The sequence below is a fragment of the Zonotrichia albicollis genome, chromosome 5 (assembly GCF_047830755.1).
Source record: "Zonotrichia albicollis isolate bZonAlb1 chromosome 5, bZonAlb1.hap1, whole genome shotgun sequence".
Lineage (NCBI taxonomy): Eukaryota > Metazoa > Chordata > Aves > Passeriformes > Passerellidae > Zonotrichia > Zonotrichia albicollis.
The window spans coordinates 63646972-63671060 of NC_133823.1; the positions used below are offsets into that span (position 1 = coordinate 63646972).

A 24089-nucleotide genomic window follows, 5' to 3' on the forward strand; every position below is an offset into this window, starting at 1 on the left:
CTTTGCAATTTCTGGGGCTGTTCTTGTTTTGTTGTTTTATTGTTTTTGGGAGGAGCACAGCTTCCAGAGGTTCCCGGTTGTGTCAATTACAACACCTTTTCCAGCAGATTCATCATGTCACAAGAGGGATCTGCCCAGTGTCAAAGATGATGTTTGAGACTGAGGCCTCAGATGAGTTGAGGATTGTGACTAGGAGAGTGAGGGTGAGCAGGTATCCAGGTAGGAGTTATTGGGAGGGGGTTTGCAGGCAGCAGGGTGAGAAAGGGTGTTTATTTGAGGACACCCCCCCCACCAAGGCTTCTCAGAAGCCTAGCAGTATGTTTCATTTGGTTGACAGACTGCAAAGGGACTGCTATGGCCAGCACTGCCTTTTTGTCATAGGACTTTTTCTTTGAGAGCAGCTGCTGGACATTTTGAAGCCGTTTGGGATCTTCAAGCGTTAGAGTGCAAGATGGTACATAGATCTTGAGGGAAAATGCATATCTCCAGGGAGCTGGATGCAGTTCACTGGGTGAGAGTTAGATGTTGAGCAGCTGATGGCCCAGAAAACGTTTGAAAATGAAGAGACCACGCTGCAATTGCCTTTTATTTTGAAGCTTATAAACTGTGCAGCCAACAATGAAATGATTTCCTTCTCTGCTACATGCAGGATCCCATTCTGTCAGTCCCCAAGAGCCTGGATCCACAGCAGAACTCTTGCCCCTGCACTGCTCCCACACAAAAGGGCTGGGCTAGAAAAGTGCTTGTCTTTTTCCTGGGCACTGTCAGTATTCACCTAAATAACCACACCCCAGCACTGTCAACCCACAAAACAAGGACACACACCGAGCCCTGCTCAAAACCACCCCCAGGACACAGCCAAGTCAGAAACGTCCCTGCTCTCCAATCAACTGTGTTGGGACAAAAAGATTTCACCCATCTTCCCCTTCCAAGTGGATACTCTTCTTTGCCCCACGCTCAAAGGCCAACACCAGCTCTTCTGCCCTAACAAACTTTTCTCTCTCATAGAGTCTGGTAAGAAACTTGAGAACATTGGCCGAGCTCGCAACAAAGCTTGCAAAACTGTTGGTGGAGAAAGCTCTTTGCTGCGTACGATTTCAATTGTACCCATCAAACTATAAACACACCCTGCTATCGCCACTTTCCTTCTCAGCTCTAGGTAGCACTGTAAGCCTCCAATCTCTCCAAGTTAGGATCAAAATGGGATGGCACCAGGCACTGCTCACACTTGTCCCTAAGGCTACAAGGGACAAAAACCTGTCCTATAGAGGCCTGGCCTCTGCATTCCCACTGACAGTTCAGCAACTCTAACCCAGAGAACTGCTTATTGGGAAATGCCTTTCAATTCACTGAGACCACCCAAAGTGCCCATCCAAACTTTGCCAAAGAGAGGAGGAACTAGAAGCCAATCTTAAAAGAAATGGCGTCCCCTCCTCCAAAATTCAAAACATCCTGATCCTATACCAAGGTGTCAGAACACTGCTCTTGGGCATTACCTGCACAGGGTACTAGCTAGGCTGCACACCAGGACCCAGCGCAGCTCTTTACCTTGTCCAAAAGAAGTGTTCTGGCAGAATTTCAAGAAGGCTGCCTCGAGGAAGTGGAAAACATATGCCAAATGGATTCTTTCAGGAAGGAGACTGCCTTCCAAAGATGGATATCGACTCCATGATTGTACACGTTGAGTCAGTCCTTCCAAACCAAATATGCCAGGATAGATAGTTGCTGCTGCCATTAAGCTGCAGGACACAGCTTCTTATCTGCACCTCCAACACTGGGGCTAAGTTCTTTCCTTCCCATGAGAAAGCATTGCTGTTCTCCTTCAGGAACTTACCAAGCAAAAGTTGCATACCACGTCCGGTAGTCACTTTGTCCAGCAATGGCTCCTACACAGAAGGAGCCAGGACAGAAATGTCTTGCTGGACTATACCTCCCCACAACACCTTATCAGCTGCCCTACCAACATTGCCTGTCACCGTGGTCACAGGGGTTTTCAGGATGAGAGAGAGATGAAAATGTTGACTCCATAATCAGAAGGCTTGATTTATTATTTTATGGTATATATACTACATTATAACTATACTAAAAAAATAGAAGTAAAAGGTTCTCAGAAGGCTTGCTAAGCTAAGAATAGAAAAGAATGAATAACAAAGATCTGTGTCTCGGCAGAGAGGGAGAGCAGCTCTGCTGTGAGTGGTCAGTAAATCAAAACATCTACAGGAAACCAATCACGGATCCACCTGTTGTATTCCACAGCAGCAGATAACCATTGTTTACATTTGTTGCTGAAACTTCTCAGCTTCAGCAGGAAAAATCCTAATGAAAGGATTTTTAATGAAAAGACGTCTGCCACATGTCACCTTTTTTATTTAGTTAAATTAAAAAGAAATGTGTTTGTAATTTTCTCTGCTGGGCACATGCAGAGGAAAGAACAAACACTTGACTGGTTATCTGTTGCAAATCAAAACCTCACTCAGGTGCTGGTGTGGAATGAACAGGGAATTTCTTCACCTGTAGAACATAAAATTCTACCAAATCACCAAGATAATCCCACAATACAAGAAAATGCAAAAACAACACAAAGAAAATTCAAGTCCAAGCAGCTGAGTTTCAGGAAAAGTCCATGGACTGAAAATGTTCCTCTTTGCCATCTTTGAAACTCCTTTTTTGTCCTGAAACAGGCTTGCTGCAGAAAAGTCCATCAATAGTTATCAAAAGTCCATTGGCAGTCACAAAAGAATTTCAAAGAATTTTGAGACAACTTCTGGAATGTCCTGGCCAGAGCCCTTTATTGAACAACTTGGGCTGAAGCCAACTTTAGGCCCTTCAATGTTTCAGAGCTGCTGCCAGCTATTTTTTGTTGTTGTTGTTTTTGTTTTGTTTTGGTTTTGGTTTTTGTTTGATTTTTGTTTGTTTGTTTTGGGTGGTTTTTTTGGTTTTTTTTGGAAAGACAAGCAGTAGCAGCATTGGAGCCAGAGAAAGGCTCTGTGGGGCCCTGGCCAATGTGGAAGGATCAGGAACCCCAGACCTGGCCCATAGAAAGGTGGCCCAGGACCGGAAGGGGAAAGCAAAACCCCCAAACCAAGCAGAAGGCCAAGAGGGGGCCCTGGTCCAGGGTCCCGAGCCCAACAGCCCAGGCCCAGCTCGCCAGGCGGACTCTGCATTCCCACAGCCTGGCACCACACTGCCAATGGAATGGCAGAACAGGTGACCAAACGCTTCCTTTTCCTAAAATCACTGAGACATGCCAGCAGCAGGGGAATAGAAGCTGTCCCGACAATCCTCATTTTGGATCTAGAAATGTTTGTTCCCCACAGCACGCAAGGCATGATCGCTTCCCACTGTGCCCTCTGCCTCTGCAATGCAAATAGTGTTCCTCTCATCTGCCTCCCGGCACCACGCCAACCTTCTCCGACCTGGGGACAGGAGGCAGAACTTTCAGGACCCACCTGCCCCTTGCCGCTCTTACCCCTAAGGAGTTGCAGCTGGGCTAATTATCAAAGACTAGGAACAGGCCTGACTTTAACAGGCCACAGCTGTAACCAGTGAGAAGAAGAGTCTATAAAAGAGTGGGGTGGCTGGTTGAGAGGGGAGTTGGAGTCAGTTGGCTGCTTTGTGAAGAAAAAAAGAGTCAGTGCTCTGAGGTGCTGCCCATGAGAAAGCACCAAGAAGGTCTGAAACTTTTGCAATAAGGAGATGGCAGTATGGAACCCCTGCAGTAAGATGACAACATTTAACCAGCTGTGAAGTGGCCGGTGGGTATGGCCCAGCTATGTGAGGAGTCTCTGCTGGCATAAATCCCCAATCCCCTCCTCTGAAGCTCTACCCCCTCAGGGAGGAAGGGATTATTTTAAACACAAGCAGTTGATACTTGCATAGGAGGAAAGTTACACAGGAATTTGATCCTAAGAGAGTTATTCTGTTACAAGAATGACAGGGGCTGCTGGGTGCTCCAGACCTGGACTCCCGGGAAAGAAGGGATTAAAAAAAATGCACCTGCAGTCAAGACAAGTGGCATTCTGCAAAAAAGCACCTTGCCAGGACCCCGATGGGGAAAAGATATCAAGTTTCCCACTAAAGCCAGGCTTTGAATGACACTTGGGGGAGAAATCAAGTCCTGGGTACGGAGTTTATTGGCTCTCCTTCATGCACACGATCGGCTGCTGAGGGAGGAGTTTGTTCCCAAGGCTGCCGAGGGAGCAGAAGGGTGGAGTAAGGAGCAGGTGGCTCCCAGCAGGGCTCAGGAAGTTGGATTGGCAGCCTGCAGCAGGAAAAAGCCAGGAGCGAAGGCGGGGTGATGAGTGCCTCCCTTCTTTCCCAGCCCCACAGTGAGAAGCAGAACCTCAGTGTCCCATCCCAAATCCCAGAGAGACAAAGTCCATAAGCTGCCTGCCAGAGGTAGGTGCTTGTTCCCTCCCAGGTGAGTGTTTGTGCTTTATTAACACCTGGGACTGTTGGAAGATTAAAATATCATTTCAGGATATCATAGAGCTTCAGGATATTGTAGGGCATAGTATTTACCTAAACACTCATTTATCTCTTATTCCTATAGGTAAGGAAAATCTTTTTGTTGCTGCCTCTTCTGCATGGTGCGATAGAAGTCCTTTCCTTGAGCTGTTTTCTACTTGGGATTGTAGTGCAGCAAGGAGAATGGAGAGCTGAGGTCTGTTTTCAGCTGGATAATTCTTACTTTTGTAGTAGTTAATATAAAACCACTTTTCTCCTTTTTTATGTCTTTCAGCACCAGGTGGATGGTTTTTTATTTTGCAAATGAAAATTGTGTGGTACCCTTGAGGAATACTTACGTGTTTTAAATCTTAGTGAGATATTTAAACAAATTATCATACCTCTCTGTCTTTTGAGTTTTCTTGGTGTTCATCTCTCCAGCTGAGGATTTTGTTTTGGGCTGAGTTCATGCACCTGTCCCTGGAAATTTGTATCAAGGTCATCTTTTGAATAATCTGAAATAAGTGACAACCTGTGCACACCAGTGTGTTCATTCCTGAAACTGAGATCCAAAATGGCACAGTCAGACACTGTAATTTCCTTTGCTGAAGTGATTACTTGTTGAATCTACACCCTCTCCCTCACCTTGAAAATACCAGGGAACACGGGAACTTATCCTCTCTGCTGAGATTTGTGTGAAATTCAAAATATTCTAGTTTGTATTACTGAACTGGATTTAGGGCAAGATGCCTTTCAATCTTTTGCATCTGACCCTTTATCTCCTCTTTGGCGGGAGAAAGTCTAAGTCCCCTCACACGACTTCTGCCTTCAATCAGCTCACGGTCACCCCTTCAAAATATCCCACCTTACTGGCCAAATATCATATGGGAAATAATCTAAGCCCTTCCCTACCCCTGTGAGGGGATTTTTTTTTTCAAGCCTCAAGAACCAGCATCGCGAAACCACCTGGGACCCACGACCACAAAATGGTGCCCACGCCGTGAGGGGACGGCGGCCATGTTGGGCCTGAGGGGCTCGGCGCCGCGATCCCTGATGGAGCCAGCGGGTCTTCCAGAAGGAGCCAGTGGCTTGGGATGGCTCCTGAAGGGAGGAACTTGGTGGCTCTCCCCAGGGCGGGCTGGGTCGGTAGCAGCGCGGGGAGCCCCTGGAGCGCGGTGTCCCAGCACGCTGAGGGGACAGAGCTGCCCGGGCGCCCCTCACAGCCAGAGGCGGGAAGCAGAAGGCGGGAAAACAACGGGGCCCGGCCTGTCTGAGGGCAGGCAGCTCCTGACGGCACCTCGGAGCTGCCGTGCCTGCCATGGCGGGGCTGAGGGGCTTTTCTCCTCTGTTCGCCTTTCTGGCCCTTCAGGGTCGGACTCCGGAACCAAGGGCTCCAACTTTCTCCTCAGTGAAGCACCTTCAGGGCAGCTGTGTCATGTTTGTTGAAGGTGTTAAGTTAGCCAGATATGGCAGGTGCTGCTGGGCCTCTTGGCCTACGGTGTAGTCACCAGTGCTCCAGAGGATGAGTAACTCAGGAAAATCCAAATAAACAGAACAAGAAACCTGTCAATACCATCTGATTTAAAAATGCACTGATTTAAAATTGCCACTAACACATTCCTCTCCTTTCGTACTCCCTTTCTTTCTGTCTTTTTTCGTACTCCCTTTCTTTCTCTCTATATCTTTCCTCTTCGTTTTCTCTTTTTTCTCTTCTTTTTCTCTTCTGCCTGCATCTGGATCTCTCCTAAGAAAACAAACCAGAGGATTTGGAAAAGGAGAGAAACTTACCTCCCCATAAATACCTTAAAGTCCTCCTGCAGTTTTAAAGTTAGGTGGGCAGAATTAATTTTGTTACATAAAGTTGCCTCTTAATAGATTAAAAAGTAAATGCACATCTTTTCTTTGCAGGTGTTGTTCCAATGAACAAAAATATCCTGGAATTAAGGTAGTACACAGGATTTGTTAGCTATTAGAAAATTCCTATTCCTGCTATGTGGTGTTTTTTTTTTTTTTTTTTTTTTTTTTTCCCAGAAGATAGTGCTCAAATTTATACACACTTGTTTTCATACACACTTGTATATCTAAGATTTGAAAGTTTCTCCCACAGAAGGGTCGTAAATTAGTTTGAAAATTGATGGCAAACTGTGATTTGATTTACTGATTGACTCAGACTGATGAGTCAAACTGACACCACACCCTCAGGAATGGAGTAAATAATCCATTGCCTGATCAATTCCAGTAAAATAAGACAGTGTGAATTGGCTCAGGTTTCCTTCCTTTTGTAATCAGGGTTTTAGATAACCAAACTTTCCTCTTATTCTACAGTTTCTTTCAGAAAGGTGGAGATGTGCAGAAGGGGCTGCATGAAGTGAGATGAAATTTGGGGCAGCTTTTTAAATTTAGGTGAGTCCTTGTCACTGCTGAGTCTTTGGTCAGTTTCACCAGCACTATTTTGAGCAGCCTCTTTTTGAGTGAAGTCATGCAGCAGCATCAAGTGAGGTACCCATTCTCTGGTTTTTTATTCTTAAAGCATAACCAGACATTTTTCACATGTTCCATGGGGAATTTCCTTGGGGTGGGGTGACTAGGAAATAGCAAGGAATGTTTTTGAGAAGTTCAATGATCGTTCCAATAAAAGATGTTTATTTGCTCATGACTTTCGGCTGCTCTTTCCTTCCATGCTGATCATCTCCTGGTTTAGTTACTGCCACAAAAATTCTATTTTGGAAGAAAATTACTTTTTGAAGTATTGCTTAGGTGGACACGTGGAATTTGTTGGGACATCAGTTCCACCGTTAAAAGAAAAGACTGACAGTACTTTTGGTGGTTAAATCAGTTTTTCTTGCTGGTTTCACTAAGAGTTTTGTCCTTTCTTGTTTGTGATGTCCTAATTTTTACCCCGCCGTCCACTTGAGTTACACAGTAACCCCTTCAAATTTAAAAAATCCATAGCTTGATATTTAATAACAGAACATCGAAATTACAGTGTTTGTGACAAGTGAAAGAAGTTACTTTTTGCCAAGAGGAAATAATAGCCAGTGTTTTCTTTCGGGAGGAGAATTGAGCAGCTCAGAAATGACCACGAGGTGGCAGCACCACCTCGTAAAGCTGTCAGTTGCCTACAGCTGGCAAACAGCAGCCAAAGCCTTCTGGAGACAGGTTGTTAAATCTGGGCTTTGATTGTTGTGTAGGAAATGTTAAAAGTAACATTAGTTTGAGAAAAAGCTTAATCTGCTACTACACTCCACTCTCTGCCTTATTCTTTTGCTTCTTTTGTTTAAGTGAAGCACTGATTGCACAGACTGTGAAATGAAGAGCAAACTGATAAAAACAGAAACCCCACAAAACTACACAATATAGAGGAGAGAGAAAACACCCATGTGTTAGGCAGGCTCGGAATGAGGAGGCTGAGGCTGCTTCACCTTTGATGGTTCTTACAGCTTCTAATTTTTGCACCTGAAACTTGTCATAGAGAACAAGAAAGGACCCTGAATTTGATGCATCCACATCACATCTGTCATCTGGAATCCACAGTTTGTCAGCCTGTTCCCAGTTGGGAGAAGTGAAGAGGATCTGTGAAAACAAGATATGTATGGATTTGCCTGTTAGCACTGGTGCCAGATCTGAAATGTTCCAGAGACATGAGGGAAGCCTCTTGATGAGGGATTGTTTTAGAAAAACTGTCTGGACAATAGGAAAAATTTCATTAACTTAAACTTGGCACATAAGAGTATCTTTCTTTAATAGCCTTGTAGACTGGTCCATCATCTCATAAACTGGCAGAAGTTGCCTCCTTTCAGAGAAAGTGAACACTACTTGGTACAAAACATGTTTGCCTGGAGATTTCTGAATGAAGCCATAGTAAAGGAATAGTCCTTGGTGAAAAAAGGACTTTTTTCCCCCAAAGTGTAATTTTACCATTCCAATCAGCATTTATGCTGTAGATAAGGGTCTTCTGAAGAGCTCTGGATCAGGGTGGAAGCCAACTTACTTTCCAGAACCTCAGCTAACTCTGAAATGAAACTGAGCTTGATCACTAAAATAAGGCAACACAATTAGGAGTATACACCCAGGGAATAACTCTGCTGGGCCAAAAGATAACATTTGTGCTTCTTTCAAGTAGGACCTGGAAGCAAACTGGAAGAAATGGAATTTACTGTTTAAATAGAATGCTTTAAGATAACTCAACATGAATATTTGCCCTTTTCTAGGTCCAGGACCTTGAGAAGCAGTTCTACCTAGCTCATTCTGAGACAGCAGAAGCTCAGACAGGCAGCACTCAGAATTCCAAACTGAGGACCCGTGTTATTTCGCAGACAAGAAATACAGGACGTGGAAGCCCCATGCAGGTCAGCATCTTGAGAAGAAAAAGCACTCCAGAAAGCATTTAATTCTTATTGGTGAGAAGGGATTTGAGTGCACATGGGGGAGCTGCTACAAGAGAATGGCAATCATGTTCATAAGCTACACCTGGTAAGATTAATTATTCTTTAAAGCCATCAGCTATCAACAAGTAGTTGGTCTGTTTCACTCTGGTTTTCTTTCTTGCCCTAAACTGGGATTTTAAGTAGTGGTGTCCATACATCTTTGAGGTTATTTTATATAATTACGTATATTACACACGCTTGTTTTTTATGTAAGCAGAGTGTCAAGGATGAGAAAGAAGCCAGAATATGTGAAATGGAGGCCAAGCTGAGCAAACTGGAGCTGGAAAAGGTTCAACTGGTTAGCACATGCACCAAGAGGCTCCAGGCACTGAATGATGCAAAACTGGAAAAAGATGATCTCCTGCAGGAACTCTGGGCTGGCCAGAGGGAGCTAGCTGGCCCTGCAGGTAGGGAGCCTCAGCTCAGCTCCCACAGCTGCTAATTTGGGCACATGTTAAAAATAAAAGAGCAGCCTGCTGGCTGAATCCAAATATGGCTGCTGGTACAGCATGAGGTTCCTGCCAGCCCAGGATGGTCAGATTGTTCCAGGGAGCTATGTGGGATTCTGGCACTGAAGGGGGGGAACACAATCTTAATGGCCCATCTCACTATGAGCAAAAATATTTAAAACTGGGTGAGTCAGGAGATGAAAAAAGCAGATCTAGTAAATCATAGAATAGCAACCTGACCCTTTTTTCCAGAGTGGTATGTAACAGCAGTACTGGATCCCATTAACTATCTATGGCCAAATTATAGTGCAGCTTGGTTTTGTTGCAAATTTGCCAGCATGGAAGGATATTGTCCCCTTCTGGGACATTTTGGTGTGCATGTTATGGCTGCCAGGTTTGTATAAGCAGTTGCTTTTGTGAGCCTGTCAGCAAAGGCATCCTGCAGTATTTCTGCGCTGATAGCAGGAGGTGAATACAGCATCCCTGTGTGCACCTTGTTTTTGTCAGAGAGAGGACAGCAAAGAGTGCAATCCCTAGAAGGTTAGCACAGCACATGCATGCCCTTTGTGTGTTCTGTTGCAGGCATCCCTGCAGTTTGCAGAGTGCCAGTGCACCGTGCAGTGCCAGGAGCAGGAAGCCATGCAGGCTGTAGCACACCTTGGATGTGAGAACGAGTGCCTTCCTGGGAAGTGTGGGCCCAGCCTCAGGTTCATTTGCTTTGGGGCCTGGCTTTAGGTTTAACCTCTTCTGTGCCAACAGCTCTCAAAAGTCTGTGTTCTGAAACCCTTTTCTGTGTGGAATTCCTCAGTGCTGCACATGTCCATAATTCCAGGTTTTTGGAGTGCTATTTCCAGTAATGACAACAAAATATTAGATGGAGTCCAATCCCTGTCTATACTCCTTAGATGGATAGAGGATATTTTTTACTTTTGCCTTATTTCTAACCATGGACTCTTCAGGCTGCAGTGAGGCTACTGCTCTAAATGAAGGGTACCTTGAGAGCAGCAGTTTTATCACAAGAAGTTATCGTTCATTTTAGTGACCCACCCCAGCTGCTGGCTTTGAAAGAGAAACAGAGTGCTATATTCAAAATACAGTTCTACATAAGCAATACAAAAAGTGCTTCAGAGGATGAATGACCAAGGTGGGGAACTTTTATTGTTTTTCCCCAGGAGCTGCAGGGCCCAGGCTACTCCTCAGCTTCTGCCTCAGGGAAGCTGCAGCACTCGGTGCCTCGGTCCCACCTGCTCTCTGCTGTCTGGCCACATGCCCTGCACCTGCCCAGCTCTGCCCCCCAGGTGAGTGCCTGCCTCAGCATGGACACCAGCATGTCCCAAACAGCAAAAATAACATGGAATTTCTTCAGGGAAGAGCATCTGCTCAGAGCATCTGAGAGCAAATTCCTAACGCCCAAGGTGAAATAATTCCTGTAGCTTCGCATGTGCTGGGTCCTTTCAGATTTTTTTTTTTTGGTGCAAAAAACAATGTGACAACTATAAAATCCTATAGCCTGTGCTAAGTTTATCTTACCTCTTCCACAAATAACATTCATGAACTATTAAGTCTGAAGGTAAGTGGTTCGGTTTTCACTCTTTTTTTGCTGTTTTTCACATTTGACAGTGAAAATAGATTTGTACTTAGTTGTTGAAACATTTAATCATCTGCTTGATATTTGAATCTTCCTCCAACCTGGCTTTTATGATTTTGATCAGTTTTATCCACACCATTTTTCTTCCTTTTGATTTTGTACGTCTACCTTTAGATTGAAATAAAATACACTGATTTTTCATTACAGAAAACATCAACTTTAACCTCTCATAAAAAAAAACTCTTTAGCTATTTTCTTCATAGTTTTTGTATAAATCTCCTGAGGTGACTCAATGTTTCTCCCAGGTATTTTCATTAATTTCAGCCTCAAAACCTATAGGAGGCCACAAGTTAGTGCAGGCAAGTTTCAGGAAGATTTTCTGGTTTGCTTCCTGATGTGGTGGCAAATATTTCCATCAAGGAACAAAGGATAGTTCCTTCTGTGAAATCCCTGCAGCACCAGGCACTCCCATTCTCTCTTCTCAGAGTTAATCAATTTATACTTCTGAAGATAAAGAAGGAAAAAGGACTTAGTTTTAATTTAATACTACAGTGAGGACCCAACAGGTTGCAGGAACACTTGAATCAAAGTCTACTTTAATCTTCTGATTCCTGCATCATTAGTTATTATAGAAAATGAAGCAGCTGCAACACTTGAGACAGACTCTGCTGGGTGATAGTCTGGTTTCCTAGCTGGAGTGTGGAAAAGGAGGATTTGGTCTGACTCAAAGTCACTTTAACCCATTATGAAGCCGAGGATTTGTTGCCCATATAAGCCCCGCTGAAACCAGTGTATTCACATTAAAAATTGCCTTTATTTTAAAATAAAAATAGGGTAGCAAAGTTTTTCCAAAGTTCCAAGTTTTTCCATCTCCCGGTGGAACAAAGGTCAGTGGGAGTAGTGCTTTGAACATGTGAAATGCTGAAAAATCCAGTTCTCAGCAGTGAAAAATCCAGTTTTCAATGAAACAAAGGGTTCTTTGAACCAGGCCTTTGCCTCAAGTCCTGAGCAGTAAAATGAGAATAATTTTGCACTTGATGTCCACGATGGCTGTGGCAATGAAGGGGTTTGTATCTGCAGACAGCTCAGCTGCTGCAGAGTTTGCATGGCAAACATGGAATGAGTTTGCCTGGCAAACACCCCCAGGAGCTCCTGTGTCTCCCTTGAGCCCAGCAGTATCTGGGGCCACAGGTTAAAAAGGACAAAACAAGAGTCAAGGGGGAGAAAATACATGCATTTGGATTAGTTGGGGCAAGAACTGACAACAGAGTGCCTTTGCAAATAATTTTTAACTGAGTTATTTCATGTCAGAAGCCTATCAAGCTGGTCATTTTGAAGGAAGAACCATTGCAGGATCTGAAGAGGATTTCTTCAAGAATTAACACGCTCAGACAGTGAACTTCCCTCTGTGGATCTCAGCAGCCATTGTGGGAGAAAATCCCTTTTAACAACCATGAGGAATGCAGGGTAAGAATAATAGGTTTATTTCTGTTGTGTGCTGTGTACTTACAGTGCCCTCTGAAACTGGGATCTGGCTCTTGACATGCTTAGGAGCAGTGTGGGATGTGTTTTTGCAAGGTCAGGTTTACACATAAACTTGAGATAATCTGGAAGCTTCCAAAGCTTTTGTTGTTTGCCGGGTTACTCAGATGCTTTAGGTGGAAGGGAAATACAAGGTGATAACACTGTTTGCCTTTAGTGCTTCCTTTTACTTTTGTTCAGAGCTCCTTTCTTCTTTTCCTGCCATATGTAAATATCCAAATGCCGGATTTTTTTGTTTTTACCAAACACATGATAATAACATGTGTTTGGTAAAAAAAAATGAAGTAGATGAAGTTGAAAAATCAATACAGCACACAGTCTGATGTTTCTAATCCAGACCGTATGCATACTTCATTTAAAAAAAATGTAATTCATGATTTTTGATTAGGATTAAATCAAAACTGCAGCTGGAGAGGCTGCTGCTGCAAGCACAGTGGAAAAACACATTTTAGGACAGTGAGAAGTGCTTTGACTTGCCTGAGTAACCTGCCTCTCACAGTAATCTGTTGAGGCTCAGTTTCTAAGGCTTTTTTAATACAGCCACAATGCTGAGCTTGATTGTATTGTTTTAGTCATAATGCTAAGAGCTTCCTGGAAATTATAAAACAAAGCTTTCATGTCACTTTCATCCCTCAAAGCAAGAGCTCTGAAACATATTTATATTGTTTACTTTTCATTTCCATGGCTAAGACCTGGAGGCTCCATATGAGAGCTTCACATTCTCACTGTGGGTGCTGGCTAGCATGACCACACTTCAGCATAACCCTTCCAGAATGCAGGTTTTGCCCTTATTTTGCTTTCAGGCGTCCTTCCTGCTCACATCCTGCAGATCCTGAGTCCCAGAGTGTTTCCCTGCTCCTGACATCCCTTGGTAAGTTTTCCTGGCAGCACTGATGTCAAACTGGAGCATTACAGAATATTATGAAGAATATGTAGTCCCAATGCAGTATTTTTTCCTAGGAATTTACTCAAATACCTCTTACCAGGTGCTATTACAAAGACGGTGTTGCACTTCCTGCCAAAATCTGTATCTTGTTAGAAAGCAGCTCCTCAGAGGCTGACAGAAGCACACCCAAAATCGATAACTTCCAATTACTTGTGTAATTAGCATCCATAGAATTGTCACATTTTTGGAGCCCAAATTTTAGGCTCTTGAGTTCTTTATTTGGATACTTGCTCTTAACCACCCCACCTGATGAGATTGCAGCTGGCCCTGCTGCCTCACCTGAGCCCAGCCCAGTCCCAGGGAGGCTTGGCTCTCCCCAGGGAGCAGCCACAGGAATAGGTATGTCCAATCCCACATCCTGATCAGGGTGCCTTCACCCCCTCCCAGTTCTGTTCAGGCAGAAGGTTAATTCTGTGATAAATGAATTTTGAGTAAAGCATAGCAGCTAATTAATCTATTACACAGTCAGAATATAAATTTCATGCACCACTAATTTTAAGGCCTGTTCAGTTGTTTTATTCAAATTAAAATGCTGTAAGGATGCTTGACATCAATACTTGCAGTAAAAAATGTTTGTAATAGTTGTTGTGGTTCCTGTAACACATTTAGTCAAGTTCTGGGGTTTACTGAAAATGTTGGTGTAGATTTTATTTCATAAGAACTTCAGTTTAAAGGGAATGTTTAGATAATTTATAATGGTCTTTTTTATTATTACTGATGATAATATTTTTTCTCTAGTTTCTCAGCCCATGGAACTAGTGAGCCCACATCAAAGAGGCTACAGAACAAGATAGAGAGCCTGCAAAACCTGGTGGAATCACCTCAGATAAAAAAACCAAGGTGCCAGTATTTACCAAAAATATTCCTGTTTTATTGAAAAAACAGCCATTCTCCAGCAACTGTTGTTGGTACCTGCTGAAGCACTATCTGTGCTTTTACTAGCACACACTAGTTTAACTTGTGCATTATCCTGCTCCTGGCAGAGTAATTAGATTAACTCCACAATGCCCCTTACCTCTAATAAGCTTCAGGATACTTAACATGTCAAACATGGCAGCTGCTCAGGGGTGTCCTCATGTGCTGTCATGGCCAATTACAGGGAATTTTTGACAAGCTGATAATGCTTTCATGCAAACTGCAAGATTTCCAAAACTTAGTTGCATGAGCTCCTGGCATGCCAGATGAGATGGGGGTTTTTTTCTCCGTGCTTTTTCTTAAATTGCATGTTCCAGTCTCTTCCCCTTTTCTCCTTTAAGTCTCATTGCACAGTTTTGGGAAATTATTTCCCCTCATCACACAGTGCATTTGTGTCAGGGACATACAAGTGACCTGATGTCAGTAAAACTAATCAAGCTATTTATATAAATAAGTCAGAGCTAAGTGTTCTCATTTTTGTTCTTTGCCATCCATTAATATCCTCAGTGGTTTGTATGTAGTCACATAAAGAATTGCAAACTGAGGCTGCATTTGTAAGGGCTTCATAGGTACAGCATAACTTGTTATGGGAGGACTTTGTGAAGCTTCAGCTGGCTGCACCTGAGTCCTCAGCCTTTGGAACATAAGGTGGTGTTCAGCTAATCTATTCTTTTGCTATTTTCAGCCACCTCTCCAATGATCAGAACTCAGGAGGTGAAGACAAAGAAATGCAAGGAAAAGGAGAGAAAGCTGTCCAAGTGAAGGCCCTGTATGCATTAGTGATTGCTTTCATGTAGATCCATTGTGTTTAAGTTGGTTTTAAATATTAATAATTAAAGAACAAAAAGCCCTTACAATTTTAAAATTCTTGTTTATAGCTCTTATTTTAAATTAGCAGGAAGTACAGAGCAGAAAGTAACTTTAAGGGTAATTTAATCCCCTTCCAACCCCTTGCCATGGGCTGTGGCACCTTCCACTATCCCACGTTGCTCCAAGCCCCATCCAAACCAGCCTTGGACACTTCCAGGGATGGGGCAGCCACAGCTTCTGTGGGCATCCTGTGCCAGGGCCTCAGCACCTTCAACGGGAAGAATTTCTCCCTGTGTCTAAGCTAAATTCTTCCAGTAGAAGCTTGAATTCCACACTGTACTGTGATTCATTTAAGGAGAATGGACTCACCCAACTTTAGTTTGCATCTTGTGTGGGGAGAAGAAATTACCGAGTTGTGCTTCAGCTATCCTCAGTTTCTGCCAACAGTATTTTAATTGGAGAAATTTTTTTAGTTTTCCTAATAATTTTTTTGCACTGTTTCAGATACTTTTTGCACCAGTGTTGCAAGCTCGGACAAAAGAATTTGTTTCCTTGTCCCTCTGTTGTAACAGACACCATGTTTGATTAAAATGGCTTGTGCCCAGTCCCCTCAGGCTGCTTGCACAGCTCACCATCCAGCTGCAGCATTCAGTATTTGTGCAACAAACTACTTGACAAAAAGGAATAGTTTGTGTTTCACATTAAAGCAATCAAATTCTGTCTAATTTGACAGAAGTTGTTTGTCAGGGGTATGAGCAGGTGAACTTTAAAGGTAGCTCTGTGGTTACAGGCTTTGCCAAGCTATGAGTGAGGCAGTTTATTGTTTGCTTGGACATCTCTTGAGCCACTGGCTGTTAGATTCAAAGAAAAATAAGTTGTTTGTCACATATAGGTGCACCGGTCTCACAGCCAGGACATTGTATTAGACAGCTATCAGCCATTTCAGCAGCATCTTTTTTATGCAGCAAGGCAACTTTGTTTAAATCTGCCTTCACCTTTGAGCAAATATTGTTCAATAATGAGAAAACACACCTGTGAACTTGGAGAAAATACTAATAGGTTCCTCCAGAAAAACTGAAATCCAGATTTCTTTCTTTCACCATACCCAAACCATTTAATTTATGTACCACAGGTCCTGCTGGGACTATCATAATAACTTGGAGTTTTTTTAGCAAAAGCCCAGTGCAGGTCTTGGTAGAAACCCTAGCTGATCATTCAGCAAGGTGATACAATCATGAGGACTGTGTTGTCTGTGGGATCAAAGTGCAGGGTGCTTGATTAAAAAATTAAGTTGTTCTCAATTTAAAAGAGTTCTTGGGGTTGGTCTGTTTGACATGTTCACCATTGCATTAGAGAATCTATTCTAGCATAGGTTAAGTAGCTTTCTGGTGAATAACTTAATCTAATAGCACAGTTAATCTCCTCAGACAAGCCTCAGGCGTGTGTATAAATACGCTCAGGCGGCAGCTTCAGGGATTTCTGAAGATCACCTTCTATTGCTGCTGAATATTACCTATAGTATCCACTTCAGTTTTTTTGTGAGAAAAGCCAAGTACTAAGAATGCAGCTGAATTTTCATTTTTTATGCAGCAGTTGTTCTGCTGGATAAAAAATGAAAATTCCAAATTGCAGGTTGGAATTGGCAGTCTCTGTCCCTCCTCCCCCTCCCCTCAATACCCTCCCAGGTTTTCCTTGAGCTGTTTTGTGGCCAGGTCTGCAGAAGCAGGCAGCTCAACCCTCCCTCACTGAACAGCTGGTATCCAAGTCCCGGTAAGAAAATTGCCAACACTTGTTCTTCCCAGCACTGTCCCACCAACTGGATGCCCATTAACCCACCAGATGCAGGAGGTCAGCTCTGAAGTTCATCTTCCAGTCTTTCACCAAAGCCATTCTATTTCACACATCCAGGCTGCTCCACTGCACAGAGCAGGAAGGAATTAGCAGAGGCATTTAGTGATGTGCTTTCTGAAGTACCTCTTCCAAGCTGTAGTTTGTATACTTGCAGATCTACAAAACTCTGCTCTCCGAGACCAAGCTCACTCAAGGCAAAGGCTGTTTGCAGGCTTGGTCTTGTAATGCTTGGTTCAGCATTATGGAGAGAGGAGCTTGCTCAAGCAGCAGCATGTATTTGTACCTAAAAATACAAAAGGCAGGGAAGCAGGGCAGGTTTCTGCTTCTATCATATAAAGATACCACCTAGCTGATGCTGGAAGCATACAACTTCATCTGGCTTACTAGAAGGCCACAGCTTAAAATAAATTCAAGGTGAAAAGCTTAGGCTTAAAAAAATATTTACAAGTTCAAGCCAAGTATTTGCTAACAATACTGTGGTATTGTTAATCAGTATGCCACCCCTCTCTGTTCCAGGCAGAACCCTAATCCCTGGCCATCACAGCATTCCAGGTTTTTATAAAAGCCTGCTCGCACCCTGACAAAGTAATTCATTAAGCTGTGACAGTCCTTTGTGACCTTTGCTCTCCCCTCAGCAGGAGTGGAGCTGCCTGCCAAGCCTTTCATTTGAGCCGAGATGATTGCTGGACAGTAGGGGTAGAGAATGAACTATTTTGGGGTTCAACCTTTTGTTACTCCAAGAGGGAGGGCCACTTCTCAGCACTTGCTTAGCACTAAGATTTCAGGTCAAGTGGCTCGCTTGGATCAAAGTTACCAAAATGAGTGAGGTCACTGGTCAACTGATAATGAACTGTCAATCTGAAAATGTTTATTGTTTCCTTAATACATTACATAAATTAAAACACTTAAGTTCCTGTTACATTGGTAGCCACACCTCCCAGTATGCTTCCCAAGCCCAAGCAGTGGGTACCAAGATGCTTCCCATAGCCCCACTCAAAGCAACACTTGAGTCCAGGGTCCAGATCCACCTGGACAAGCAGGTGCTTGGAATGCTGCTCATGCCTTCTTAGCCTACCTTGTGTCTCTTTAGCGTGCACTCAGAGTTGATTCTTCAGGTTGCCAAAAGATTTCCTAAAGAGATCTGCTGCTTACATGGTTCAATACGGGATTTCCAGAGCTCTGCACTCAAGAGGGTCTTCTAAAGAAGAAGGGGAGCCTCCCTAAGGTTTAGGGGCTCGGTGGTTCACCTAGGCAGGCCTGCCATTAGACCAGCAGCTTCCACCTTCCCATTAATGGTATCCCCACCACTGATGAACAATTTGATCTTCGTGTTCAGTCACTAAGGTCCTGTTACCGCATTCTTCCCAGCGTCTGACCTTGCCATTCTCCACCAAGATAAATTTCCACTCTACTCTGGTGTCCGCGGGCAGACTGATGGATTCGGACCAGAAGCCATCCTTGTCACACTTGAGGGGGACATAGCTGTGCCACTGGCCCAGACACTCATGGTCCCCCGTGACACCGATGAGCTGTGTGTCAGAGTGGGTGATGTAGTGCACTCGGAAAGCCACGTGGATGTTCTGGAACATGGGGGGCACGGCTGCAACTCGCTTTGCTTTTGAATCCCCATCACAGCAGTCTCCTACTTCCCATTCTTTACTGTCTGAGTCTTCCATGCTGCCATCCTTCCCTTCGACCAGGTGCTCAGAAACAACTTCCCACTCTTCATGGTCCAAGTCCCTCCTCTCAGCTGGCTGACATGGCTGCTCCTCACTTCTGTCCTTACATTCATTGTCAGAGGCCCCTGCCAAGTTCATCACGCACCATCCGTCACTTGCCTGTCCCACCTGGGTTTCCAGTTCGCCTGCCTGGCTGCCGGCCTTATCAGCTGGATGCTCCCCCGGGTCCGTGGCACCGCGCTTCGGGATCAGCTCCTCCAGCTCCACGGGTTCGCCCAAAACTGCACCGCTCGGGACGTGGTTAAGCTCTTCCCTTGAAACAGCCGCCAGATCCTCTCCTGGATTCCAAGAGCCGGACGGGGCAGCAGCCGCCACCTCCCGCCACCCCGACTCCCTGCCCGTCGCAGCATCCTCTGCAAGAGACATTGAGGGAGAACGGGTTAAGCTGAGCGCCGGCAAACCCAAGTCCTCGCAGGCTGGGGCAGCCCGGGACAGCCGCGGCATCGCCTCCCCATCCCGCTACCTGCAGTCACCGCGCTCGCCCGCCGGGGCTCCTCTCTGCCGGCCGCCGCCTCCTCGCCGCCCGCCTCGGCTCGCCCGTCGCTGTCCCCGTACCAGAACCAGGCGACGATGGCGGCCAGCAGCCCCACGAGCAGCGCCGGCCAGAGCCCCGCGCCCAGCCAGCCCCAGCCGCGGGGCTCGGCGGGCAGCGCGGCGGCGCGGGGCGGCCGCAGCACGGGCGGGCCGCGGTCGCGGGCCATGGCCAGGCGCTGCTGCAGCGGGACCCCGTCGGGGCCGCCCCCCCGGCGCCGCTTTAAGCCGGGCTTCGGATCCGGGGAGGAGCCGCCGCGGGCCGGGCGGGGCCGGGCTGAGCCGCGCCGTGGAGGCGGTGGGAAGGCATGGCTCCCAAAGTCAGAGCGGAGAAAGTTTTCCAGTCTTCGCGCGCCTGGGTTGCAAGGGACCTCTGGAGAGCATCTAAGTCCAAGCCTCCCTATTAAGACAGGGTCACACAGGGCAGGTTTAATTCTAGCCGTGCTGGTGGGCTTAGATGCTCCTACAGGGATGTGCTGAGGGGGACTGATTTGCTGATAATTTTAATGCTTGTGCTGGTAACAATCTTGTCCTGCTCTGGTATCTTTGAAAAGTGAGATGAATTCACTGATTTTGTAATCTCTTCATCATACTCTAATGACTACAAGTGGTTTCCTTAACATTGTCCTGCTCTGCTTCTGCATTATGCTCAGGAAGCTGTTTGGATTATCAGGAGCTCAGAGTCCATTAATGCACAGGATATGTGATGTTTACTTAAATTTACTTTCATTTTACTACTCTTGAAGTGATGATGTCAAACTCCATTTCAGAATGGAAAGGTTATACAGATAAATCTTAGTAGAAACCCGAGAAATTTAGTAAATGCACTTTGGGACTTGGTGTTTTGAACTGGCAGTTCTGGAGTGACAAACTCTGAAAATGTTTATAACGCCAAAGATTACCAGCAGGGAAGGAGTGGGGGAGGCAGTCCCACTCGGTTCTGTTTGCTGCCTTTTTAAAATCCATTCTCTTTATCTGACCAAAGGTGTGGTCATGACTGGCTCTCTAAAACCCACTGATGAGCTTTTGCCCAGTATCTCATTAGAGAAGAGAATGGCTAAGTGGATGTCGCAGTAAGTCTATTTCCAGTGTGTGAACTTCTTTATCTTTCAGTGTCAGTTCCAGCAGCGCCCCCTCAGCTTAACGGGACAGTAAATGTCACTCGAATTTATAGAAGCACAAGTGTGCAGCCTGCATGGCTGGCATGGAGGAGGGTGGCTGTGCAGAGAGACAGAATTCATGATCTAAATATCTTCCCTTTCTTTGCTTACCACAGTAGCTGAGGAACCATCTCCTCCAGCAAAGTGCTGAGCTGGTGCTTAAGTCAAAATATCTATTTTGGTACTGGGCTGTGCTGGCATGGGCTGAAAGTGCACTGCTCACATCTCCTGCTCGGTGACAGGGGAAAGAAAGAGTTGTGGAGCCAGGCACTTTCTCAGTGACTGAGGGCTTGAGTGCCCTCTCTTTCACCACTCTTGGTGCTTCAAGGTGCTCCTCAGGCTTGGTGCTGAGAACTAACCCTTGCTGTAATGGCCCATGCTGACTACTGAAACTTTGCAGAGTAGGTGATATTTTTGCTGTTCACTTACATTCTTTTTTTTTCCTGGCCTTCAAAACAGCCAGTTCCCTGCTCTGTGTCTGTGCCCTACCTTGCTGAGCTGGGATTGCCAGTCTGGGCACCTCCACGCTGCTGTTCTGTAAGTATTATGTGTGCACTGCAATTTAGGCTTCCCCGTCACCTCCCTGCAGCACAGCAGGCAAAAGCCATTCATTATTGTAGCAGTACACGAAAAGGGCATCCCCCTGCCAGCCCTCAGCACAGCTGAACAGGAAAGAACTGGGGGCTGAGGTTCCTCCTCTGAAGCAAATGCACAGACCATGGCAGACAGTAACTTATCCCTTTGAAGGCTTTGGTTCCCTCCCCTCTAGGAATTCTTCAAGTGCTCATATCATGTACAGCTTGGAGACTTCTCTCTCCTTAGAGGATTTACAAAGCAGATAAACAGAAATGCTCCAAAATGCAACTGAGATTTTTTTTAAGGCTTTCATCAGAATCAAACATGGTGTCTGTTACAACAGAGGGACAAGGAAACAAATTCTCAGAGTCTCAGGGCCATAATTCTGGTACCAATTAACTCAAGACTTCATTTGTTCTCCCAGTCATTCCTGATGTAACATTATTTTGGAGAGCAGTGTTTTGTGAACAAGGCTCTGTCGCACCATTGTTTGCTCAGCAAGTGGGAGAGTCTTGGGAAAGGAGGAGAGCATTTGGAAAAGCCACACATGACTTTGTGGAATTCCCAGCTGGCTGGCCCAAGATCAGGAGCCTCAAGCCTGACACCTTTCCACATTTCAGAACCAAAACCAAAACAGGAGGGCAGGTATTAGCTCTCCCAGCCCTGTGAGCAAGGCAGCAGCCAGAGGTGGTGTTGGGGAGGGCAGCGTCTCACAGGAGCTCTGTTCCTCTGTCAGCTGTGCCACCTAGCGTGGTGACAGGGGATCTCCAGGGAGAAACGGAGAGCCTGCTCAGCCAGACCCGTGTGCTCCTGTCTCACTCTCCTGGCTCTGACAGGGGCACTTGGGGGATGTATTTGGGGAGCTCCTGTGAGGCTGGCCACCCTCTGATCCCGGGGAGAGAATGCTCTTAAAGCCTTGTGTGTGTAAGATGCTTCCTCCAGTTCTGCAACAGAACAAAACAGAAAGGTGAGTCAGTAAATAAGAAATTCAAATCTGGGAGCTCTGTTACTCTCTGTGGTTGTGCTGTGGGCTCATCTGGAAGTGCCACAGGCAGCTCTTGCTGGAACAGATGCCAAGTGTCTCTGCTGCACTGCTGATTGTTTCAGTGCGAGGAATTCCTCTCCTAGTTTAACTGGAAACAGTCAGGTGTTAAAAGGAGCAATGTCACATTGCCTTTTCCCATCTGTAACCCCCAGGGCTTGGGCTGAAGTAGCCTCCCTGGGAGCCAGGTTAAAATCTAAAATTCAAGACTGATGTCGTGGATGTTTTCTGGGCTTTTGTTTGATACTTTCTGTGTTGGATCCCCACCCAAGCAGGTACTAAAATGGGAAGGGCAAAGTATTCATGTACTTTGGAGGAAACCATGACCCTGACTGGCATTCTACCCCATCCCTCCCCCATTTGGTTTGGAGTAGTATCCCAGCTGTGAGCACTGGACACTCTTGTGCAGCGTTGCACTACAGTCAGTAGGTGGCACAGGAGGAGTATGGCTGGCAGGAAAAGCTCTTCCCACCTAAACAGAGAGGAGAGTCTTTCTCTCAGTTGCTATTAACTTCTTGAGAAGTGGTTGGTTAGTAATAAGGACACCCCAGATCCAGACATGCTTCCCATTATGAACCAAGAAAATCTGGAAGGCAACTAAAAGGGATCTTGCCAGTCTCTTGCTGTATTTCCTATGCTTTCTCTGGATTTCTGTGCTGTGACAGTAGTGTCAATGACAACTTTTCCTACATCCCTTTTCCTCCTAGGTTTGTTTCCCATGAGCCATTATTTGCCAGCTTTTTCAGTTCATTAGTCAGTCTGTGCAAGTCTCACTATGTACCTTGTGGTTCTTCTTGTGCCCTTTCGTGGTTGGTGCCTGTTCCTTTTTACATCCTCCCAGGCATAAACCAAAGTACAATATATTTGGCTAAATTGTCTCATCTCAGACTTCACTGAACTTGTGGTACTCAGCAGCTCTTAGAAATTGAATCATAAATGAAATTTCCCAGCAAAATCCTGCTGACAACCTCTCATGGTTGTCGCACATCCTGGAGACATCGTGGACTTTGACTTCCATGTGGATTCTTTATGTTGCCAGGCCCATAGGAAATGCAGCATGACAGACAGGTGAAGTGTGGTATTATTTTACATTCTTTCTTTGCTTTAAGCCAAACCTTTTTAGAAATTCTGAATATGGGTGCATATGCCTCCATATTTTAGGTGCTATTTTCCTGAAAGCTGCAAGAAAGTTGTATTGTTTTATAAATCACATGATTTAATTCAAAGTGGGGGTGGTATTTTTGTTGTTTTCTGTGTTGCCTGGCTGCTTACCCTGTGGAGATTCTTGGGAAAGAACTCAACCAAATGGTTTGTAAGCCCTAATGGTAGTGCTTGTCTTCATGGCCTGAATAAGTTTGATTACTGGTCTGGCATCACAGAGTTGCAGGGAGGTGCCTTCACTGGTGGTTGATATTTTTCCTCCCTGGAATTACAAACCAGGGATATAATAGCAGACTGCAGCCAGAATTTTCAGTGTGCCCTGAAGTGCTGTTCTGCCATCAAATCTATGGGTCCTGTTCTGAATCTGTCCCCTCTAGTTCCTCTTTGCTGGCTTCAGTGTGTGAGGGGGATGTCACTGGTCATTGAGTCATGTGCTGCCTGGCTCTGGTGACAGGGGAAAGCAAGAAGTCCTTTCCCACACAGTCTTGGCAGAGGGCAGGGCGGGCCCTGAGCCAGCACCTGATACAGTGGCTCCATCCCGAGGCCTGGGTCACATGCTAGAACTGTGGCAGGGGCACTTTTTTGCTTCCCCAAAGTGCTCCCTTTAGTGCCAAGGGACACAGCTGACCTACACAAGGTATTGCAGACTATGCTGAAGCCTAGTGGCTCCCATCCTAGGGCCCGGCTCTGTTTTTGCCTATACTTAGGATTTTAAATACTCAGAATTGAGGTTGGCAGGCACCCAAGTGCAACAGGGCACTAGGGCTGGTGCCTGAGATCTGGCAGGGAATGGGGACAGAGGAGCTGGGTTCTGGGAAAAGCACAGACCAAGAAATAGCCCAAGGGTGCTGGGTTGCTTGGCTTTGCTGTCAGGCACCGTTTGCCTTCCCTTTCTCCTCAGTGCCC

The 24089-nt window shown here is 45.4% G+C and overlaps 1 protein-coding gene and 1 long non-coding RNA gene across 2 annotated transcripts; one reads left to right on the forward strand and one right to left on the reverse strand.

The window, feature by feature from the left end:
* Positions 1–12023: 12023 nt before the first annotated feature.
* Positions 12024–15687, forward strand: LOC113459915 (uncharacterized). Its single transcript, XR_012580534.1, has 3 exons — positions 12024–12377; positions 13256–13323; positions 14137–15687. It is a non-coding gene; the product is annotated as an uncharacterized LOC113459915 (long non-coding RNA).
* A 2133-nt stretch (positions 15688–17820) lies between these two features.
* On the reverse strand, positions 17821–19468 carry STBD1 (starch binding domain 1). The gene is made up of 2 exons (XM_005492165.4): positions 19177–19468; positions 17821–19066 (listed from the first exon to the last, which is right to left on the reverse strand). The coding sequence occupies exons 1-2, from the start codon at positions 19412–19414 to the stop codon at positions 18264–18266; spliced, it is 1041 nt and encodes a 346-aa protein (XP_005492222.2). The 5' UTR covers positions 19415–19468; the 3' UTR covers positions 17821–18263.
* Between the last annotated feature and the right edge of the window lie 4621 nt (positions 19469–24089).